General features: G+C 36.0%; 4 protein-coding genes across 4 annotated transcripts; all 4 read right to left on the bottom strand.

Annotated features, from left to right (window-relative positions):
- Nucleotides 1–268: 268 nt before the first annotated feature.
- LOC143904954 (protein obstructor-E) lies at nt 269–2599 on the bottom strand. The gene is made up of 3 exons (XM_077419979.1): nt 2241–2599; nt 938–1355; nt 269–761 (listed from the first exon to the last, which is right to left on the bottom strand). The coding sequence occupies exons 1-3, from the start codon at nt 2500–2502 to the stop codon at nt 734–736; spliced, it is 708 nt and encodes a 235-aa protein (XP_077276105.1). The 5' UTR covers nt 2503–2599; the 3' UTR covers nt 269–733.
- Nucleotides 2600–4751: 2152 nt separating this feature from the next.
- Nucleotides 4752–8479, bottom strand: LOC143904955 (protein obstructor-E). The gene is made up of 5 exons (XM_077419980.1): nt 8263–8479; nt 6883–7077; nt 6367–6551; nt 5435–5667; nt 4752–4936 (listed from the first exon to the last, which is right to left on the bottom strand). The coding sequence occupies exons 1-5, from the start codon at nt 8309–8311 to the stop codon at nt 4897–4899; spliced, it is 702 nt and encodes a 233-aa protein (XP_077276106.1). The 5' UTR covers nt 8312–8479; the 3' UTR covers nt 4752–4896.
- A 2623-nt stretch (nt 8480–11102) lies between these two features.
- On the bottom strand, nt 11103–14296 carry Cpap3-b (cuticular protein analogous to peritrophins 3-B). The gene is made up of 4 exons (XM_077420368.1): nt 14124–14296; nt 12561–12872; nt 11937–12333; nt 11103–11322 (listed from the first exon to the last, which is right to left on the bottom strand). Exons 1-4 carry the CDS (start codon nt 14155–14157, stop codon nt 11202–11204), a joined length of 864 nt encoding a protein of 287 aa, XP_077276494.1. The 5' UTR covers nt 14158–14296; the 3' UTR covers nt 11103–11201.
- Nucleotides 14297–14365: 69 nt separating this feature from the next.
- Nucleotides 14366–23393, bottom strand: LOC143905176 (sodium/potassium-transporting ATPase subunit alpha). The gene is given in 12 exon segments (XM_077420382.1): nt 14366–14419; nt 14976–15060; nt 16021–16591; nt 16910–17198; nt 17372–17789; nt 18242–18411; nt 18414–18565; nt 18820–19085; nt 19485–19891; nt 20168–20296; nt 20783–21095; nt 21777–23393. Coding segments are annotated over 10 exon segments (2982 nt in total). The 5' UTR covers nt 22044–23393; the 3' UTR covers nt 14366–14419; nt 14976–15060.
- Nucleotides 23394–23537: the final 144 nt, after the last annotated feature.

The raw sequence follows: 23537 nt of genomic DNA, 5'->3' as shown, positions 1-23537 counted from the left end.
AATACATTGTTATGTCAAGTAAATTTTAATTTCATTACAAAGCCAATTAATATCCAATGAAAAAGTTTTAAATATCTTTGTGAAAAGAAACTCTGAGGTAAAATCAACTCCAAACTTGTAAAAAAATTTGTAAAACGGACTTTCGGAACATCTTGCATACAAAATGTGTACAATAATTATCAAGACGTAACAGTGTGAAATTCTTACAACATCGGCTAAAAATGATGTTATCTAATTGTAAGATAGAGTCCAGAGTGAAAGACTTATATTTTTCCTCATTAGAATATATAATAAATAAATTTCATTCCTTTTTTGAGTTATTTAATCGCGGAATTGTGCGGGCGTTTGCATGTGCGCGCTTTTACAATAAAATTTCGACATAATCGATAATTATATAATTCGGACCGGTTCGAGCGCGGAGGCTTTATCTAACGGATATAGAACTTGATGTCGTCGGTCCGCGGGCTTTTCTTTTCGCGGGTTAATGATCCGCGACCGACTACGGCTAACTTTATTGCGGATTTTCCGAAGGTAAATTTGTTTACGTAAAAGGAGAAAGGGGTAGTAATTCGTCGCGGGGAGGGCGAAAGCGCGATCGCTCTCGAAAAGATCACGCAGCGATTTTTACGTAAGCGTGCATATCACATGCATTTATTGTTCCTATAAGTAAAATGATGAGCATTACACACGTAGCTGCGGTTAACTGCGCCACCCTCGGTTCTCCAGCTCACAATCAGTTCTTACGTTTGTAATAGTCCTCGCTGAAACATTACATTTTGTTATAAAGAGCAGTCTGAAGTATTTTTTGAAGTAAGCTTAATTTTGAAATTAGAGAAAAATGTTGAAAAAGAATCTGTCATTTAAAAGATAAATTATGAGTCACTTTTTGCTTATTATAAAAGATTTTATTAAGAATTAAAAAAAAAAAGACACTCACCATCCCTGCACGTATTCCGGTTCGGTGCACCTGAAGCTCTCCTCGTTGTACACAGTACCGGGTTCGCATTGCCCCTTCTGCGGCACTACACCGTTCTTACAGATGTAGAACTTGGCGCAATCCTCGGGATGCGGGTACGTGGGATGCGGAAGGATCCTGCCGGACGGGCCGGCGACATCGCCGTCCGGGCATACGAAGCCGTCGTCCAGGACGTCGCGTTTCAAGTTTTCGCACAGGCGAGTGGCGTCCGCCGGCCAGACGCAGCTCGACATCTTAGGTTCGTAGATCAGCCCGGGCGGACAGGGCACCACCTGCACCACCCCGTCGATGCAGTTGACGAAACGATCGCACGCGTTCGGGTCCTCGTGGCCGAAGATGCCGTTTGCGCGCGGGCAGCCCTTGCTAGGATGCGGCTCCTCTGTTCCGTCACAAATATGTTATTAGGAATACCAATGCATGTGTATAATTATGTAAATGATTATGTAAGTTTTATATTATTTAATATATAATTATTTTAAAATTATGATTTATATCTTGACATTTGTAATTAAAAAAAATATATTCTTTTTAATTTTAGTGATTAAATTAAATATTAAATAGAATCATTAATATTTTTAACGTAGACATTAATTTTTACAGCAACTATTTAAAAACTATAAAAAATATTTAACCTAAATTCGATTATATAGTTTTATTAAATTTATCTTAGCTTTTTATTTTAATTTTTAATAGATTTCTTGCTTAACTTTATTAATTTAAGTTTTTTTTGTATGACCTAAATATTACTCCTTTTGAGGAAACGCGAAAAAGACCGAACTCTAGAGCATTCGATTGTCCGTTCGTTTAAAAACCGGTTCATACCGAGTTCTATTTTTGCGACTATCGGCCTCTAATCGGCCATTCTTCTGGTTTGTCGAGCTGTAGGAGAAGGTATAAAAAAGCGTAAAAGATATTTCATAATTGTAGAATTTACTTTCTTTAATCAATAGAATTATTAGAATGTGTGTGTGTGTGTGTGTGAGAGAACGAATTTGTATATATATCTTGAACTTCTCAACTTTAAAGTGATCTACGTATAAATATAAAATTAAATAATACAAATAAAAATAAATATATTTTTTTTAAATTGCAAATATTATTTTTATGCACATGAAACTCTTTAATATTTAATAAATCTTAAACAATTTTTTATCTCTCCGTTAATTTCTAATCCGAAAAGAGAAACTTATATAATTTTCTTTTAATTCATTAAAATCATAATAATCGTAGTAACGTAAATAAATCTATTTGTAATAATTCTTACGCAAAAGCGTGCGGTCGCCGCAAGGCACGTTCGCCGGTAAGTCGCAGAACTCCTTCTTGGGGTTGTCATCCCTGAAGACGAGCCCGTCTTTGCAGAGCTTCTCCTCGGGCTGGCCGTCCACGCAGGCGTAATAAAGATCGCACTGTTCCGGATCAGGGAAGAAGCCCTTAGGCTCCGGGCAGCGGAACTGCGCTTCGCTTATTGCCAGAATCATCAGTGGCAGAAGACCACGAAGAAACACGTGCTTTCCCACTCCCGTCATCCTGAAGAAGGTCCCGAAGAGATTCGCGAGAGTCTTTCAGATCTTCAATCTCGATGGTATCGCTCGGAGGAGGCTTTCTCTCCTTCCCTTCCTCTTCTTCTTTATCTTCCTTGGCCTCCTCTTCGACTTCGTTGGCAGCAACGCGTCGCGACGCTGATAAAACGTGACTGCGAGCCCGAAACGGGTTCTGTTTCGCTCGGCAGTCTCGCCACCACCTTGGTGGGTCCTTGCTGCTGCACATTTCCCGACCCTCCCTCCTCACACGGCTTCGCCCCCCTTTCGCCGAAAGTCCCGTCTTTCTCTCTCTGTCTCTTTCTTCCCGATCGAACTGCGAAACCGCTGCTCCTTTTTCTCCTGTCGCGAGTTCTAACGGGTGCATAGACGTAAGTTTTATTGCATTGCGTTATTATCGGCGCATATAAATTCCGAGACACTTCCGGGTGTCAACGGCGCGCGACTGGGTCGTTGCTGTTATTATGCTACCGCGCGCGCGTTTTGCATCCCTCACTTCACGCTTGGAACTCTCATGCAAATCGGTGGCTGCCATATTACGTTTATCTTAGGCCTCCGATCAATGTCATCAGAGTCCGAAAGTCGAGACATTTTTGAAAGCGTAACGAGAGAGAAATTGTTTCGTGAGTTCGGAGAGAAACAATGATTTATTTGCTTATTTAAGTTAATAGAGCCATTATGCGTCAATTAATTATCTAAAATCTAAATCTATTTTTCTGCACTGTGCATCGTTGTGGAGAAAACAAAAAAGTAACGATCTTGTTGATATAGAAACAGTTATGTACTTATTTAAGTTAATATGCCAATTATGTACAATAATTATCAATCTTCGCAAACCGAAGAAACGGAAGAAATACAGATTCATGAATTTAAGAGTAATTAAAATACATATTTATAAATCACAGATTTTTTTTAAACGTTATTTGATTTTATAATGGTATCGTGATATGGTACCGTTAAAAAAACTCTTGTTATTCTCAGATAAAATTATAATTGTTGATAAGAGATAAGATTATCGCAATAATTGAGTATCTCATCAATTGAACATCACATTGTAAGTGCAGAATTTAATTTATTCTACTCTAACGAGTGAATTTAATCTTCAAAAAGTGTTCAGCAAGTGGCATTTGCGACGAACGCTCGTGAATTGGAAAGTTAAATGGAAGAATACCGTGCATAATAACTCACTCAACTTACCTGCCACGCGAGAGAAATAAATTGATCTCTCGCCAAGAAAAAGTAACGACATTTCTGTAATCCAATGCGTTAAGAATATAAAATTGTCATTTTCTTTGCGGTGCTTTTTACTAAAGCGCTCAGAGTACATGACGATTTATTTCTAATATTTTTTCTTTCTTTTCTTTTTTCTCGTAAATTTTTAATTAATTTTATTATGTACTTTGAGGATCTGGTTTTTTATTTCGTTTTCCCGTTTTTCTTTTACCCTCTTTGGGCGTAAGAGCATTTTATATACCTTTTTTATCGTTGACAAATATTTGTAAAAGTGGAGCGAGCGAACGCATCTCTCGCTCGTAATCGATGCAATGCGAAAAAGAGTATGAGGGAAAGAGGGAGAAAGTAAATCACAGAACGAGAAACAACAGAGCAGTTCGGGAGAAAGTGATAGTCAACTGATCTCGTAACGAGAATGATTCAAGGCCTCTTGCACGTTCCTCGAAATGTATTATACCGTTTCGAGAATCGATCGGCGACTGAGTCACCATTAACTTTTTCTGAGAAATATTAAAATCATTTTAAAATTGATGGAACGTGGTGCTAGTTAATTAATTTTAATAACAGCATCTCTCTTTCTTTTTCTCGTTTTGTTTGTTCCAAAACACAAATTGAGTTTTATTTAAACTATATTTAAAGCTTGAAAATTCAAGCGGCCGAAACAAAAGAAAAAATATACTTACAACTTTAGAAGATTTATATGCATCTTTGTTTAATAATTAAAATAAATAGTATTGTTATAGTGCGAACATTTAAATATTCTCACAAAGAAACATTGATATTTATAATTTATAATTACGAGCTTCTTGCATTAATCACACCAATCGAATCTTTAAGTTACTATATATCACCAATTTTCTTCGTTACATTCTTCATTAAATAATTAAAGTAATTGGACAATTTTTGTAGGAAGACATTATCTCAATTCTAATCTGCGACGCGTTTTAATTAACGGGAAACTGGGGAAAGGAAATCAGGTTTCGATTGACTGATCGAACACTAAATAAAGTAAAAATAAAATGTATTCCAAGACACTCAAATGGCTAAACACACACATGGAGTTACACGCTGGGCGAAGGGGGTGACGGGTGATTAAAGTGAATGTGCGGCGGCGTCCCGATGCGGGACAGATGAGCGTGGACGACTTCCTTACGGCTTCTTCTTGTCGTCGTCCTTGTACCAGTCCTCGCTGCAAGGTAAACGACAATTGTTGAATTCCTCGAACATTTAAATGAAGCGCAACAGCAGCACCGGCAACTTAATTAATAACTCAAAATCAAAATAAGAGATTTCATTAGAACGCAACCATGTAATGACATAATAATGATACAATAATTTATATAATTTCGTTACGCAAATAGCGAAAGGTGGAAATTAAATCTTAAAAATTACAATCACACAAATCGAAAAAAAACTAATTAAACGCGTAATACTTAAAAAAGTCCGTTAACTTGGATTAAACTTATTTTAAAGTTCTCTTATTTAATACATTATTACGTGTTTTCAGAAAGTTTAGCAAAATTATATAATATATGTGCCCGCATGCCGAATATTCGGATGATGTCAACATGTTTATTCCTACGCGAACTTTTGGTGATCACACACTAAATATACGCTAGCTCATTAATATGGAAATGTATAATAATGACGCGGAACGATAATATGGTGAATGGCAAACGGTTCGTACCATCCGGGAACGTTCTCGGGTGAGTCGCATCTCTGCTGCTCCTCGTTATAGACGGTGCCCTCGCTGCAGCCCTGCTCGCGCGGCGTCACACCGTTCAGGCATACATAGAACTTCTGACAGTCCTCGGGATGCGCGAATTTGGGATGATCGACCAGCATGCCCCTGCTGTCAACCTGGCTCTCGATCGGGCACTCGAAGCCGTCCTTCAGCTTCTTGTTCAAGACCCCGCAGCCCTGCATTGTGCAATATTATCGTATCGTTGCATCAAGAAGCATTATCGACTAGCACTTTGAATTAGCGATTTCTGGGTGAACTCGTAGTTGAAAATTGATCTTCCTTTGCTAGATTAGACGCTCTTGGTGTCCAATTTTTTTTAAATATTGGACGTTCTCATTCTCTTTTCCCATTTTTTACAACTTTTGATTTCTAATTTTCCCAGTTTTATTTCAACATAGTTTTATAATAAGAATTTTACTAAATAAGTGATGTTAATTCGATTAGAAGAATTGTAACTGAAGATTAGAATTTCGATATCTCATGAGTGCTGTTTGTTTCCTATAGGGACTCCTAAGTTCAAATGCCAACAAAATTGCATCAAAATACCTCAGACCTAGCCAAAGATCTGTAATTGTAATTGGGAGAAAGTATGCGCGTTGTAGGGTACATTAGACGTGCGTACTTTCTCTCAATTAAAGATCTAACTTCGGGGAATTTCATAGCTTTTGTTACAATTCCGAATAAATTCGTCTAATAACTGAACCCTCGTTGAGGCCGCTCTAAAATTAGACGCAAAATATGATTTTGTTACGTGTACACATGCAATGTAAAAGTCAAGATTTTACTTCCGGAACTTTAACATTAATTTTATCGCTAACCGCGTGTCGTAACCAATGGATATAAGTATAACAAATTCTTTCTTAAAGCTTTCTCACTTCGCGACCCGCGCTGTCCGGCCACACGCAAGTTCCGCTGTACTCGTCAAAATGCAACCCGGTGGTGCAAGTGATCTCGATCGCCTCTCCGTCGATGCAATTGTAGAAGACGTTGCACACTGACGGGTCAGGATGCGCGAAGAAGCCGTTTCGTCGCGGACACTTCTTATTTGGCTGTGGAGGTTCTAATAACGAAGACGGTCAATCAATCGATTGTATAGCATTATTAACGCTATATATTTTTTAACGTGGAAGAATATTATATATTTAAGTTGTATAAAATATATAAAACGTGATTTTATTTCATAGATATAAATAGGTGAAAACAAACAGATATTATTTTTGTATAATCGTAAAAATAATAATTTGCCTTTAAATTTAATTTGTAATTACCAACGAATATATAATGTTATTAGAGAGAAAATTATTAAATTAGAACTTCCATTTGACGCCAGCAACGGATGTGTTTATTTTTTAGAATATGTTTCTCCACAAAATATCGTTTTAATGTCTTACGTAATTCGAGACGGTCGCCGCAGTCGACGTTGAAGACGTGGTCGCACTTGTTGATCTTGCGATTCAGGGGATCGAACACGAGACCGTCCGGGCACAGCTTCTCCGTTGCCACGCCGTCGTTGCATTCATAATACTTGTCGCATTGTCTGCTGTCCTCGTATTGGCCGTCCTTGTTCGGGCAATTGTACGCGGCGTCTGTAAACGTTGCCGATGATTAATACTCCACCGCGGTCTTACACCGCATGCGGAAATCGATCTGGCGTTTCCGGTAAGACACGGAGGTGGTCGAACCCGTTCGACCTGCCGTCGTCGAATTCTTGGATCGGGCATTATTTCGTCGTTTGTTACGTAATTTTGTCTTGGGCGCGCTCCGACCGTATACTTATGCAACTCGCCGAACGAGAAAACTGACATTTACGATTTAGAAAGTTCGCTCTCGCACTCTGTCTCCGCACTAATTCTAACGGATATCTCCACCGAGCCCGAGAGCTACTCTCTTTCACACTTTTCTCCTTCATTCTTGTTGCAATTCTATCGGTCGATATATAATTCACGAATATTAAGAAATTTATTAATATCCAGTGTTAACTAACATCTCACACAGTAATAACAATCCCACATTTTATTGATAACCGTGATAAAAATAGTTTATTGAGATGTTTCAATATCAAATAATTCAATAACAGAGTTTTGTGCGGCTACTATATAAAAATTAAAAAGTCACAGAAATGTACAGGTATATTATTATATAACATATTTATACGACGTATATATATATATGTGCACATTAGATTTTGGTTGCTGTAACATTAAATACATATATCGTATCAAAAGTATCAAAAAAGTATTTGGAAAGTTTAAGTATATTATATTTAATTGTAATAATTAGAATTTGTGTAAAGATAGTATTCGAAGAAAAGTCATCAATGCTTATTTTGTAACTGAAATGCTTACATATTATAATGGGATAACTGAAATATTCTTATTTTTCTTTTACTTTTAATTAGCAAAGTTAATTTAGAAGATGGAGCACAAACTCATAAGAAAAGTGCTCATAAGAAATATATATTCTTTTACAAAATTACCAATAAAACTTACTTTACTTTTTTTCTAGAGAATTTTACATCCGGTGTACAATTAAATTTGTCTGAAGTAGATTACATTATAAATAACAGTTATTAATAAATAAGTGATAATTTATAGTAATATTAATATCATCGACATCTAACAATTAATTTTTTAAGAATAACAGTAATTAATTTTGATGTTACAAGAGAATATTTTCAAGGATTTTCAATGATGCAAGAACAACACTCTTTGCAATACTTTAGAACGTTTCTTTCATTCCCGTTCTTTGTGACAATCACGATTGATACTCACGTGTCAGCGCAATCGCGCCTATCAACGCGACAATCCCGGCCGTGAACATTCTTTCCTCGTTTGCTCGTGCTTTCTTTCGTCGGATCGTCGCGGGATGATCCTAGATTGCACTGAGGTTCACTAAAACGGACGGACGGCTAAAATTAAGCTATTTAATTTTTGATCCTTCTTTGGAATTGGCCCGAGGTCGCCCTCGCGAAACTGCAGCTCTTCGGCTACTCGCCGGCTGGGTATACCTCGCGGATCCCCACTATTACCACAACGCAAATCCCACTTTCGCCGTCGCTTTTCATCGATGGACACTCGTCGAGAATGAAGATTGAGAAGACAGGAGAAGGAAAGAGAAAGAGAGAAAGAGAGAAAGAGAGAAAGAAAGGAGACTTTTACTCTCCTCTCTCCTCTCCAGCGCTCTCACTTCGACACGTCCTTCGTCCTGTTTTTCATCTTTGATGATAAAAATGCAAATCACAATCGCGCTGCTTCGCAACGACAATTACGGATAAATGCTGGGAAATTTCATGAAAATATTTCAGTTATACCATCTTTTCCATCTGGGGGAAGGTTTAATTAATTTCTCAAGATGGATAAGCAGAATGAAATTTATTGCAGTTTGATATAAAAATAGATATATATAAATAATTAAACAAATAAAAATATATGCAGGGAAATAAATGTCAGAATTATGGATTATAAACAAAATGTGTACGATAAAAATAATATATATATGACATAAAAAATGAAAGTGACTAGAAAAAAGACGATTTTTTAAATATTTCTTTATAAATATCATTTTCATTAAATATTCGAGTCTAGTGACGCCTGGAAAAATCGTAAACTCAAGATGAAGAAAATGAACGTTTTAAAAATCTAAGAAAGCGTTGATATCTTGGAGAATCGTTTGCCCGCATTTCTAAGCGAACGATTTCAAATAGAGAATAGTAGATTACGCATCACTGACTACCAGGAAACGACAAGTTTTTGTTAGGCTTTCTTCTCTTAACTGTCGTTTAACATTCACCTTCGCTCTCGCTTCGATTGTTCTGACAATGAAAAACTGATTTCTGCGATAAATGTTACTGTCCGTCATAGTACTCGCCTATTAATTTAGTAAAATATTCACAAGTTTGAGACATAAAAGTCTGTACATCGTCAATTACCTATTAAACTAAATTACATCTAATTTTGAATCTAAAAAATTTATTTATTTATTTTAAATATAGAGAAGACAATTTTATATGCAAGCTTTTTTCAACATATATCTTATAAAATATTTTTAAAAAAGTATTATAAAAATATAAAATATTAAAGACTAGGTAAGGTTATTAGAAAACATTTTACGGATTTAATTAATTGCTTGCTTAAGTTTATCATAATTTTTTATTATTTCTTGTTAATAATTTAATAAAAAATAAAATTGTAACTACTTTTGTGAAAAGTAACTATATTTCTTATCGAGTTGATATACTGATTATATCAATTAGAAATGTAACACACAGACTATTTTAATCATTTATGTTAATCATGTATTAATGTTCCATGATCTTTAAATGGAATGTACATCGCAATAACACGATATTTCATTGCAGCAATTGAGTCAATTACAAAGTTTTTCTTCGTCATGCACAACGATGCCCTTCCCGTTTCGCTCTCACTCACGCTTCGTCTTCCGATGTTTTTTTTCCGGGAAAGTGAGAATTGTTCAATACGTAGTTTATTGATCTTAAGTTCACAACTATGTGATTTTATTCTAATCATCTCTGCTGGTAAAGCAAATTGAATCATTGTGGCCTAACAATATTTTTTCTGTGTAAATTATATAAACTTTTCTACTCACAATCAGTAAACTGCACGCATTATTTTGTCAATCTTGAAACATAGTCTCATTTAAGTGTAAATTCGCTTGATTAAACCAATAATTGATTTAACAATAATGGTAATAAGCAATTTTTATATTAAACTACTGTAAAGAATTTATTGCTAAAAATATCACCCTAGTCACCCTAGGGTTCGAACCTGGACCTTCCTTCAATTCGTGATAAGCGTCCAGTTCGACCGTTTATCATCACAATAAATTTCAATTTATTAATTAATTGAATGTGCTAATGTGTTATTACATTAAATATATTTATTAATTGTTATATTTAATATTACGGTTTATAGATAGTTTTGCAATCTCATCTACGAAGTTTTGTCTAATATCGATGTTCTAACAATATTCACTACTGTCTTCGACTTATGTAAAGTCATCTATGTCTCACGATCTTCAGGCTTACGAAAGCATTAAGTTAGAGCTGGATTTCGGAAACGTTTCCCATACATAAAATGCGAGGAATGTCGATCGATATCGTACGAGTATACTTTCACCGCTCACATAAATTTAAGACACGATCTGAATTAATTGCGGAAGAGTTCCGATTCCAGATTTTAAAGAAATCTTGCGAATTTTTCCCAAATAGGCTTATTATCATCAAAAATCAAAAAACTGAAGACTTTAATACGGATATTAATAAATAAATAATAGTGTGTGTGTGTGCGTGTGCGTGTGCGCGTGTGCGTGCGTGCGTGCGTGCGTGCGTGCGTGCGTGCGTGCGTGCGTGCGTGCGTGCGTGCGTGCGTGCGTGCGTGCGTGCGTGCGTGTGTGTGTGTGTATAATATGATATAATATTAATTAAATAAAAATGTAAAAATGTCACCGGGGTACCGACGGGTAAACTTCGGATAATTTTCCTCAGAATTAACAGCTTACTTACTTTTTCTAAACTGTTTAAAGCTAGATTTACGATGTATCATCTGTCTAAGCAACTTATTTCAAAGACAGGATTTATGACAAAATATATTTTGAAAGACATGTGTTTGTAGTAAAGATAAGTTTATTATACAATAGGGCGGTTTAGAAATAAAGACTTAAAAACCTACATCCTTAATCTAACATCTTGACCCTAAACGGTCGGTCTGGTGCTTTTTCTTCTGCTTGGTCCACCGGTGGGCTTGGGTTTGGGCGGTGGATTCTCCAAGGCGTCCAATTCTTCGTCGGTCAGCTGACCTTTGTACCAGTCTTTGCTAAAATCAAATTATTTGCTTCAGATATATGTTTAATGATAAATGAGAGGAGAAATATGTAAAGTGGCGTAAACTGTATTTAAATTAAATTGTTTTAATCTTTCGATGAATTTGATGTACATAAAAGAGACGCGCAATTCTGAAAATGACGTGCAAATGAATTTCCTTCTTCTCTTTATAAGAAAAAATTGCTCTGTTTTTTATTGTATAATGTATATCATAATTTAAATTATAAATCTATGTTTTATTATTCAAGTTTTTTTTTATCTTTTTTAATGCGTTTAATTTTTAATTTCTTTAATAAGGGGATTAAGTTTGACTTAATTTTTTACTTAAATGTACTTTTTGCTCAGAATACTTGGCATCTGTATATATTTCTGATTACTTATATCAATTTTATAAACTTGTTATTACTTATAAAAAACAATTTGTAGCAAAAAATCTGCATTATTTTTAGATAACAAGAGAGAGATAATTTTTGAAAGACTAAAAAATGATAATTATTTGCACAATTTCGACCTGTTTCTTATTTTCTAAACGTCATCGATACGTATCATTATTTAGCTTTCATGCTCCTTAATAATAAAATTCAAGTTTCGCTATATAATTCGTACCATTCGGGTATTTTTCTGGCCCAGTCGCATTTTCCACTGCGTTCGTCGAATGCCTGGCCGAGTTTGCATCCACTTCGCCTCGGTACTTCACCATTGACGCACACATAGAAGTACTGGCAGTCCTCGGTGTCGGGATAACGTGGATGCGTCGCGGCCACAGACTCATCGACCTTCGGGCAGGTGAAGTTGAAGAGCTCGCGGGAGCCGCAGCCCTTCTTCTGCGCCTCATCCGGCCAGTTGCAGATGCCGGTCTTCTCGGAGAAGACCAGACCGTCCGGGCAAGTGATCATGTTGAACTTGCCCTCCACGCAGTAATAGAAGGTATTGCAATTCCTGGGGTCCTCGTGGGCGAAGTAGCCGTGCATGCGAGGACAGTGTGATGACGGTTGTGGCTTTTCTACGGGAAAAGAGTAGATATATAAAAATGGAGTAATTAAAAAAAGTATAAAATTCTTTCAATATAACCAAAAGCAGGTTATTATGTAAAATAAAGGTTTGAAAAAATTATGTATCACTAAAAGAATGCACACGTAATATTAAAATTTTTTAAATAATGCTCTCGAAGCACTTGATCGATTTCGTGAATCATTGCACGATGTATAAACAACAGAGGAGCTCGCTTACGTCTCTTGGGTCTCTTTGAGCAATCGATGCCGAACGGCAAGTCGCACTTCTCGTGCTGCGGACTGAAATCATTGAAGACGAGACCATCGGGACACAATTTTTCCGTTATCTTGTTGTCGCGGCAGTCGTAATATTTATCGCATTGTTCCGCGTCCGGGAAGTATCCGTTGGGCTCCGGACACTGGTCCTGGAGCTCGTCATCGTCGTATTCCTCCACTGGCTCCTCTTTCTTCGGAGCCGTCGTGGCCGAAGCGACCTTCCGACGGCTTTGCTCAGCGGCCTCTTGTTTCCTTGTCAAAGCAGTGGCAGCTCCTGTGACAAAAGGATTAAAGTATAATATAAATGAGAAATTATATATTAACAAGAACAAAAAGAACTCTAATTGAATTTTTTAGCATTTTCGATTCTGATCATGTCTCGATATTATTTTATCAGCGCTGAGTCGTAAGAAGTACTCCAGTGCATTTTATACTTATTTAATGGATCAGTTTCTGTTATAACTAAGAAATCTTTTTGGGAGAAAAAATTATCGAATAACTATGCGATTATATGAAAAATTTTAGTCTCATTTTCGTTAAAACAAATCTTTAAAGATTTCTATGGGTCAAAACCTTCAAATTCGTTCGGACTGCTTTGCGTCATTAGTTGTTCAGCAAACCAAAAAACAAAGCGAAGTAAAGAAAAAAAATTAAGGAAGACAAGAGTGAACGTGTGTTAAGGTAGAGGGTCGACTGGTCCCTCGGCACGTTTTCAAGGCAGCACGTCGTCTGCGTCCCTGAAGATATGACGGTCGACCTCGCGAGCGCGAACGAAGAAAGTGAGAAAGTGGCCGAGCTCCCATACGAAACGCTTGGTCGGTCGGTCGTCCACAACTTAAATGTCGTTTAATCGGCTAGGTCTGATAACTTTCGAGCGCGCTGTTAGCGGACTTCGACTCCGATATATAAACAGTTTAACCGGACAACTAGATGCAGAGACGATCTCGGACAGACGCGTCAATTCCCGAAAGAATTATTTTTCCCAATTATCTTACCTTTATTTAACTTAAAAGCTTTTAATTATATTAAAACTTACTTATCTATTATAACTAATATAGAAAGTAGAGAAAACAGGAAATATACAATAGAGAGAAATTGAACATAATATATAATATAAATTAAAATGTTCTTTTTTTTATATATAATAATATATATATTTCATAAAGAATTTAAAGATAAATATATTTCTTAACTATTTTATTCATTTTATATTAAAAGTATATAAATTAAATTTATAAAATACGCGAATTTTTGATAAGTTTTTACCAACGTATATATATCCCACATATGGCAAATATTGAAAAGTTTTCACTTTTTCAATACTGCAAATTTTTTATCCATTTGAAATTGGCAAACAGAAAAGATAAAATGGTCGTGCACAGCAAAGATAAACAGATTCTATCGTAACACTTTTACGTATAAAAAAAAATTCCAAAAAAATATTGAAAAGTTCAGCTTTATTTCGGATCTCGTGTTAGCCACTCGGTTTTGTCTCGAACTGATAAAGATCATGATAAGAGCTCACCGAAACAGATCAGGAGAAGAACTATCGTCTTCATCCTGACGAAGGATGGGCGCCGATCGAGAAAGAGAGAAAAAGAATGACGTCACTATGTACAATGATCCAGTCGTAGTAACGTGGTCGTATCGGTGACTAGAGACTACTGGGCCCCTTCAAACGTCGGGGTCTTATATGCGGCCCCCACTTCATCCGAGGTTACAACACTTGGTGTTCACGTAGAGAGTCTATGGGGGGAAAACCGACAATCTTCTATATGTACAATGTACACATATGCATGTACACATCAATTTTCAGCTCATCTAAAATTACATATAAAATTGCATATTAGAAAATTGCGTATGTAGCGTACGAGATACGTTAAAATCACCGATAATGCTTTTGCTGACATTGTTTACGTTGTATTTGTTAAATAAACACTTGTCAATATATTTACTGACTTTTGCATATCAGTAATAATAACTTTTCGTCAAAATTATTTCGAAATAGTGTGAATGCTATCGGCAAAACCTTTGTCAGCGATTTTAATGTAATCCCCAATACATACTTGCATGTGTATATATGTATATGTATATATATTATATGTATAATTAATATATTTTATAATTAGTTTCATGGTGCACTTGTAATTATTTATGCGTTTTATAAATTATTCATGTATCACATATAGAACAAATTGATCATACACTCAAATTTCGATAAACCTAAATTAAATTACAACAATTGTAAAGTTTGAAGCAAAAATTTAAAGTAAAAGATGTAAAAGGAGGATGTGCGCTACGAAAACAGTGCACAATCTCGCGAAAATCAAGATTTTCTGGTAACTTTATATTTACTTGCGAGATATTTTTAGCATACCAAAGTCTTCCACACGCCGAGAAAACAACGTGAAATTCCAGTTTCTTCCCTTAATGTTTCCAGTTTCGTCTTTGCGTATTGTTACCTGGCGCGTAAAAATTTCGAGACGTGATAATACTGCTCAATCAATAATAACACTTTTATATTGTTTCATTCAAAAAAAATATCATTTTTTTTAAATATTTTTAAATAACAATTTGTATCTAAATATAATCATATGTGAATTGTGCTATTAATTTATATTTTTACTTTGTTGCTCTTAAATAATTGTAATAATAATAATAACAATTTACAAAATAATATTTTTTAAATATATAAAATACACACATAACAATAAAATATATGTATTAATACAAAATCAATTCTTGTTACTTTTTGTTTTTCTAAATGTTAAAATATTTAAATATTTTCTTATACACATATATACACTACACACACACACACACACACACACGCACGCACGCACGCACGCACGCACGCACGCACGCACGCACGCACGCACGCACGCACGCACGCACGCACGCACGCACGCACGCACGCACGCACGCACGCACGCACGCACGCACGCACGCACGCACGCACGCACGCACGCACGCACGCACGCACGCACGCACACACACACACACACACACACACACACGTATATATATTTGCGGTAATTTATTTAGAAAAGTGAAGGGTTATTCGCAGCGTGATTCCAAAGAGTCACGAGTAGAGAGCCGTTAAAGGTCATTATTTACGAAACTATTTTTTTACATTTTGGTGCAATATATAAGAATGCAATATGAATATATCTCTCATCCTTCAACAACATAAAAATAAATCTATATATAAGTTATTCAGTTTAAACACACAACTAAAATTTTTATAAACATACTTGAATTTAAAAATTAACTTTTTCCATCTTTAATTAATTTCATTTAATTGTTTTAAAATCTCAACTCTAAACTTAGCTTTCTCAAATTTTTAAAAAGATAAAATTAATTATGGCTTTGCATTTTTTAATCTTTATTTTGTTTATGAGACTTCTCTTTATCTATCTCACCTAGTACGAAGTTTCTCTGTCCCACCAGCCACCTGGATTTCTTCTAATCCACCATTTTCTCAACTCCTCGTAAATTAATATTATGATGGCGTACGGCACTCCGAGTAGCCACCACTCTGGCTTCAAGGGATACGTCTTCAGGATGCGGTCCATGTGAGGCGCGTAGCAGATTATACAGGCCAGGGCGATTTCAAGAAGCAGGCCCAGATTCAGGGCCCAGTTGCCCATACCTTGGCGTAGTAACGAGTTGCGTCTAGTCTTGCAGACCATTGCATCCGCCACTTGAGCGATCACGATGCTGACAAAGAAGGCGGTGTGACAAGTGTACTCGAGGATCTTGCGCTGTTCGTACGTCCATTCCTGTCCGAAACTGTCCTCCAGGTCGTTTACTGCCGGGCTATCCCACTGTGATCTTAGACCTAACAATCTTTTAGGCAGGAAACCGTGCTCTGCCATCACCACAAAATACGTGAAGAAACCCGCGCACGCCTCAATCACGCCGATCTGACCGTACGCCAAGAAGATCAGCCGCCGGCTGACTAAATGGTCACTCTGGGGTATTTTGGGCTTCCTGAAATATTCAAGAAGTGAAAGAAGATGGAATTAGATATTTAAATATTTTAGCAATTTGTATAATATTCTACTTCAAACGTCTTTATAACCGAACCTTGAACTAAATTCTAGCTAATTTAGCTAAAAATTACTTTTAAATCGAATGAAGAAATAGAATTTCATTACTTCAATTATTTTTTTTTGCGAAGAGTTTTAATTTTTTAAGTATTTATAATTTAGAGACTGCTAATTCTTTGATATTAGAGCAAATTTCTTTTCACAATGTAGCCTTCATGATTTTGTGTAATATGTGGGAAAACTTTGTTATATTTGATACCTTAACATTATATCGGACTCGGACTTCTCGTAAGCCAAGGCGACCGCCGGCCACATGTCCGTCCCCAGATCGATGCATAAGATACAGATCACACCGACTGGCAGAGGAATTCCGAGAACAATGAACGCTAAAAAAGGCGTTATTTTCGGCACGTTGCTCGCTAGAGTATACGCGATGTTCGACTTGAGATTGTCGAATACCCGCCGGCCCTCCTCGATGCCCGTTACTATCGACGCGAAATTGTCGTCCAGCAATATTAAGTCCGCCACTTGTTTGCTCACATCGGATCCTGGCGATCACAATTAGAGACTAGATCGTCGTGACAGCTATTATTTACTTGAATTAAAGAACCACAATATTTCCTTAAAAGCAACAGGAACATTTAGATGTATCTTTTAGAAACTTTGTCGTCGATATATATTTTTCTTTAGGAAAATATTTTTATAGAAAAATTCAGGTCACCTGTGATACCCATAGCGATGCCAATGTCGGCCTTCTTCAAGGCCGGGGAGTCATTGACACCGTCGCCGGTAACTGCGGTGATCAGATGCAACCGCTGGCAGCTCTCGACGATCTGTAGTTTTTGCACCGGCGACGTCCTAGCAAACACGATCTCCTGATATTGCCTGATAAGCTGGTCCAGTTGTTCCGGTAACAGGTCTCGCAGCTGCGCACCTGTCACCACGATGTGTCGTTTCCTGGCATCGCTGTTGGAATTATCATAGTCATCGGTAATGATGCCGACATACTTGGCGATCGCTTTGGCGGTGTCGGGATGATCACCAGTGACCATGATGATCTTAATACCGGCACAACGACACTTGTACACGGCATCAAGCACAGTCGGCCGCGGTGGATCCATCATGGCTACTAGACCGATCTATCGATAAAAAAAATTAATTTTGTTGATTTAGAAAATAATTGCTAAAGAAAAATTAAAATCCAAGAATTGTATTTAAAATACTTGAAGGATAAAATCTAAAAGATACCAGTATAGAAAAATATCGAATTCAAAATCTTGGGAGAAAAATTAAATCGTGAAGTTATTTTTGAGTGTTAACAATAAGAAACATTCCTGGTCCCAAAAATTGAGTTTCATTATTTAAGGTTTTTAAATCTTATTCTTAGATTTTGTTTAAATTTTCTTTTTTGCAAAAATTAAATTTTACCTATATTCAAAGACTTCAAACTCTTATGATCTTATGATAACAAATTTACCCAGCAAACACAGAATATACCGACAATTTGCTATCAAAGATGTATTCTGTGTTTGCTGGGTATAGTCCATGTTTAATAATAAAATTCAGAGAAATAAAATGCGAACTGAGATACCAATCTCAAGTTTTCAAGGGGGAAATTTGGAGGATCGGCCTCGAAGTGATAGCCCACGGGGAAGGCCTTGTTTGAGAGCTCAAGATCGGCAAAGCCGAGAACGCGTTCTCCGTTGTTCGCCAGGATATAAGAAGATTCTGTGTACGCTGTCTTTGTCTCTTCGTTCAAGTCTCGTCACCGAACGCTACCGTCGAACAACGTTCGAGGACACGTTCGGGAGCGCCCTTGAAACATATGAAATACTTGTCGCGAAATAAATGCACATTCGCTTGAAATTTGTCCGTTGAATTAAAGGGAATCTCCAATATCTAAACATTAAGTTCTCTTGCTCAAACTATTAATAATAATTTTATTTTTGTTTTAATAACACGTATAGATAAAATTCATTATTTTTAGATAATATTAAAATAAATGTAAATGTATAATTTGATAAAATCTTCCAAATAAAATTAGAAATTAGAAATTTTAAAATTTGAAGGTAATAACTTTCAGTTCATTAAATTTACAATTGGAATGTTAAATTTAATTTTGAATTTTCTCTAATCTTTTAGTCAGAAAACTTAATCAGGCTCATTTACCTTGATATAATCCTTCCTGAAGGAATCAGCTCCTCCTTTCACAAGGCCTCCATGCACCTCAGTAAAGCGGCATCCGAGGCATCTCCCAGGATTTTTCTTTTGTTCAACGGCAAGGGTTTGTCCTCGGGCATCAGTGCCCAGTCGGCGCGATTGCAGAGACTCGCTACTCTGGCTAGATTTTCGAAACCCGGGTTGTTGGCGTATTTCCGCCATGTATCCGACGCCATCACCTCGCGCAGCTGACCGTCGTACCACACGTGTCGGACCTAAAATCGCGGAGAAGTTCGATCAAAATAAAAATGTTTAAAAGATCGATGTAAAGGCTACAGAAGCATAACTTACATATAAAAAAAAAACAGTATTGTATAATTCTCATTTGTTGCAAAAAAATATCAAAAACAAATAATAGATTTAAAAAACACACAATAAGTAGACATTAATATAAGGTTTTATAATATATGAATATATATTGTAAAATAATGAGATAATAATTAATTATAACTAAATAATAATAAATAATAATTATAAAATGTAAATACATAAAATGTTACAATTATAAAAGTAACAAAAAAATGCAAAAAAAACGGAAGAAACTAAACGCGAGCAGATCTACAAATAACATACTTCTGCAGTAGATTTTCGCAAGAAAAGAAACGGAATCGTACGGTCATTTTATTTTGCGTGAGAGTGCCGGTCTTGTCGCTGCAGATAACGGCGGTACATCCCAAAGTCTCGACAGCCTCGATATTCTTCACCAGGCAATTCTTGCTGGCCATCTTTTTGGCGGTCAAGGTCAGGCTGACCGTCATCGTGGCGATAATGCCCTCCGGCACGTTGGCCACGATAATACCGATCAGAAATACCACTGAGTCGATCCAGTCGTGGCCCATCGCCATGGACATGACAAAGAACGAAACACCTAGGAAGATGGCCCAACACGAGATGAGTTTCATGAAGCGATGTATCTCCCTGGAGAGAGGTGTAGGTGCGGCCGGCAATCTCGAAGTCAGCTTAGCCACTCTGCCCATCACTGTATGGTCACCACAGGCCACTACAACACCCTTTCCGCTACCTGTTAAGAAACAATTATGTTTAATGTAGCAACACAATGTTGGTTACGATAGATTTGACAACAATTTTTAATAACTGGATAAAAATTGTTTATTAAATATAGATTTAAGAATCATTTAATATGCTTTTTAAAATAAGAAAATAAAATACTCAAATAATATATTTTTAAACATTATTAGAAATTAAACTATAAATTATACAGTTTGTACAAGAAATTGATTTCTTATATTATATTATAGAAAAATATTTTTATTTTTTCTTTAAACAGTGTGTGTACCTTCGACAACGTCTGTAGAAAAGAATACCATATTCTTCGCTTGAATAACACTTCCGGTTTGCGGAATATTAGCCGTTCGTATCAATGGTATCGACTCGCCCGTAATCGATGCATTATCGACCTTCAAACCTTTGTTAAAATAAAAAGAATAAATTTCTATAAGCTATAAAATCTAGACTTTTTATTATATTTTTACAAGATTTCCCCTTAAATATATATACAACTTAAGTTTAATACCTTTACTACAATGCAAATTGAAAATGTTATCTGATGCATGCCGGTACTAATTAACTTTTGATAAAATATTAATTTAATCATCCAAATCTAAAAATTCTAAAAAGAAAAAAAAAAGAAAATTGACCGCGGAGATGTAGAAGTTAAAAATAAATGTGTTTTGTATGTCTTTTCGATGATGTATAATCTCGCATTTATATTATTGTTCTCCGAATAATTCTTCTCTCATATCTTTCGACTTTCTTTCGACGAGAGATTGAACAAAGTGAGAAATCGTCGTGGATTTCAATCGCGAGGTCCGCGCGAGGAGAAAGGCTTGTTTTTTCCATTATGAGGAAAACAAGAAGTCCACGCGTGATGCGGTGGCAGGACACACTTCACCTTGACATTCCAGGATCCTAATGTCAGCGGGCACCCGGTCGCCGGTCTCCAGCAGGACAATGTCCCCGGTCACCAGCTCGGTCGCCAGCAGCTCCTTTCTCTCGCCGTCTCGCAGAACCTTGGCACGTTGCGGTACCATCTGCTGGAACGATTCCATAATGCGTGAGCTCTTGGAGTCTTGATAGTAACTGAACGTGCCGGTGATCACGATCAGCACAATCAGGACTACACCGAGCCAGAGGTGATCCTTGGAAGCCTCGCCGTAAGTCTCCAACTCCAAGAAGTAGTTGCCGAAGCACAAAATGGCTCCTATCTGGAAGTTAATTATATTTTAATGAGTTCTTTACAAAATGGAAAAATTTTTACATTTAACATATGTAATTATTTAATTGATCTACTTCTTCTGTTTTATATTTGATCATTAATTTTCAACTTAAGTTAAAACACATGCAATATAGCTATATATATAACAGTAAGAAAATAAGAAAATAAAGTTTAAGAAGATAAACTTACTTGATCTATAAAAATAAATGTCAGCTTAAAATTAATATTAGAAATAATGGATAGGTATAATTAATGCTGATACAAAAAATTCAAAATTTGAACCTTATATTATTTAATAACTAACTTCATATTATATTATTATATATTTAAAACCTAAAATTATATATAGAAAGATAAATAAACAATTATTTATCAAAATTAAATAAAAATACATTCTCGTGACTGTAAACTCGTAGAAGGAATTGTATAGTGAAATAATACATGCATTTATTTTTATTTTTCTTCTCTTTCTCTTTTTGTCTATAGTTTTTGACTATAAGGCCCAGTTTTTTTCTTTGAGATATTTAATGACGTCAACCTTTATAGAAGGGTCTTTATTTTGTAGGGTATATGGCACTTTTAACACAAAAAAATATCTAAATATTAACATTCTTTCCAAAATGCATGTGTAATAGGAAAGATCAAATCATTCAAAAATTGCTAGGTATACCCATATGAGCAAGGAAAATCCTCCGCAGCATCGATGCAAGATCTTCTGAATCTTCAAAGTTCTTTTCGGCGGAGTCAGGGTGTTTGGGCCCTGATCTCGCAGGCGATTTTTCGCAACGGTCGTAGATAAACCTTGTTCAAGATCCACCTGTAAACTTTGCAGTAGATCCCCCGCCGATTTAACGTGCACGTCCGTATCGATATCCCGACGAAGAACGTCCAGATCGCGATTGCGTTGCTGTTGCGCTTTACGCAAAAATCGCCACATTTTTCAATACGCTAGTAAGAATTACTTATAATAAATAAGTGACATTTTCAAAATCTAAAAAGGTATATGAAAGCTATTCAAAATTAAAATGTGCATCTCTCTCGTAAAAAAAAGACGTGTCATAAACAGACACGCGTGTGAAGTTAAATAGTAATAAGGACTTGAACTTGATGATAATCGATGTTTGTTTTCCCTTTACTACGTTTTACGCAAGCGATTACTTAATTCTGTAGTAACTTTACGATAATTCCTTCACGTAAACAGAATTTTCCTTCGCGTAAACGGGATTTTGTAATAAACTTACGATAATTTACTCCGCGTAAAATTACAGAGGTAACAATACAAAATACAAATATTTTATTAAAATATTGAAACCCAACAAGGGAATACAAGGTATTTAAATACAAAGTTTATATATGTATTTTAAAAAATTTAATCGGATCGCAAAGAATTACAGAGGTAACAGTACAACATTAAAATATTTTATTAAAATACATAAATTTTTCTTGTCAAAAAACTTGGCGCTGCTAGAGAGAGAGAGAGAGAGAGAGAGAGAGACCTTTTACAATTGTATCCTAAGTTACTAATACAGAAGTAACGCTCGCGTAAACGTAGCTTGTCATTTTCTACGATCGATTGTTGATGCGCTAAAGCCGTTAAATCGGCTAAATGCATGGTAGGAAGGAAAGAAAGAAAAAAGGGAACCTTTTTTACTTTTTTTCTCTTTTATTAGAAATTACGGTCTACAATTATCCCAGCTAGCAGAAGCTTTTAAAATAAAACGTCTTAAAAACGTTTAAAAGATATTAAAAGATGTCTAACGATCTGAAAAATTATGTCTTTTATAGCTATAGCTGGAATGTCCAACGCAATATTTCTTCACATTTAAAATGTACAAAATTAACAAAGCGGGACATTGATCAAAATTTGCTAATAATTTATGAATAACATATTATTATAATAGATTTATCTTTTGCAATTTTTTACACACTTCGAAATTGTCATTTCATAAAACTGTCTTAATTTTATTTAAAATTCACGCGGGTTTTTAAAAAAATCCTAATATCTTCAAAGTGTCTAAAAATAATTCGTTTCGATTGTAGTAGATTACTCTTTTCCTTTTTGTACTATATTTTTTCTCTATAATATAAAGCCTTAATATGTATATATCAATATTATTTTATTTATATGCAAAAAAAATAATCAATAAGTTCAAAGAGCGTAAAAAGAAGAATACTCAACTTCCAACTCTCCCAAGCCTCTAACATCTCGTCAAAGGCTTCAACGAGGATAGACGCGCCATCTCTCCACGAAGAGTCGCACTAAACTCGCCATACCAATCGGCGCCAAACGCGTTCCCCACTTCACCGACCGCGCGGCTCGTTCGCGCCACGTGTCAACCGAGCGATGTTTGCCGCGGCGCCACTGTGCAAAAGCTGACGACAGCGTCTTCTCCACGCAGCGGAGACGACGCGTGCTTGGCCAGCCTGTTCC

This window comes from Temnothorax americanus, unplaced genomic scaffold (assembly GCF_048541705.1).
Source record: "Temnothorax americanus isolate GAGA-0224 unplaced genomic scaffold, ASM4854170v1 Scaffold6, whole genome shotgun sequence".
Classification (NCBI taxonomy): domain Eukaryota; kingdom Metazoa; phylum Arthropoda; class Insecta; order Hymenoptera; family Formicidae; genus Temnothorax; species Temnothorax americanus.
The sequence above is the reverse complement of the archived record's forward strand: the minus strand, read 5'-3'. Positions and strand labels throughout refer to the sequence as shown.

Excerpts from the sequence above, each read along its gene's own strand:
- LOC143904954 (XM_077419979.1), bottom strand. The coding sequence starts at position 2,502 with ATGACGGGAGTGGGAAAGCACGTGTTTCTTCGTGGTCTTCTGCCACTG. Across the intron at positions 1,356-2,240 it reads CGGCGACCGCACGCTTTTGC|AGGAGCCGCATCCTAGCAAG; the intron begins GTAAGAATTATT and ends GTGACGGAACAG. Across the intron at positions 762-937 it reads CCGGAATACGTGCAGGGATG|CGAGGACTATTACAAACGTA; the intron begins GTGAGTGTCTTT and ends GTAATGTTTCAG.
- LOC143904955 (XM_077419980.1), bottom strand. The coding sequence starts at position 8,311 with ATGTTCACGGCCGGGATTGTCGCGTTGATAGGCGCGATTGCGCTGACA. Across the intron at positions 7,078-8,262 it reads AGGCGCGATTGCGCTGACAC|ACGCCGCGTACAATTGCCCG; the intron begins GTGAGTATCAAT and ends CAACGTTTACAG. Across the intron at positions 6,552-6,882 it reads CGGCGACCGTCTCGAATTAC|AACCTCCACAGCCAAATAAG; the intron begins GTAAGACATTAA and ends CTTCGTTATTAG.
- Cpap3-b (XM_077420368.1), bottom strand. The coding sequence starts at position 14,157 with ATGAAGACGATAGTTCTTCTCCTGATCTGTTTCG. Across the intron at positions 12,334-12,560 it reads CTCAAAGAGACCCAAGAGAC|AAAAGCCACAACCGTCATCA; the intron begins GTAAGCGAGCTC and ends CTTTTCCCGTAG. Across the intron at positions 11,323-11,936 it reads GCCAGAAAAATACCCGAATG|CAAAGACTGGTACAAAGGTC; the intron begins GTACGAATTATA and ends ATTTGATTTTAG.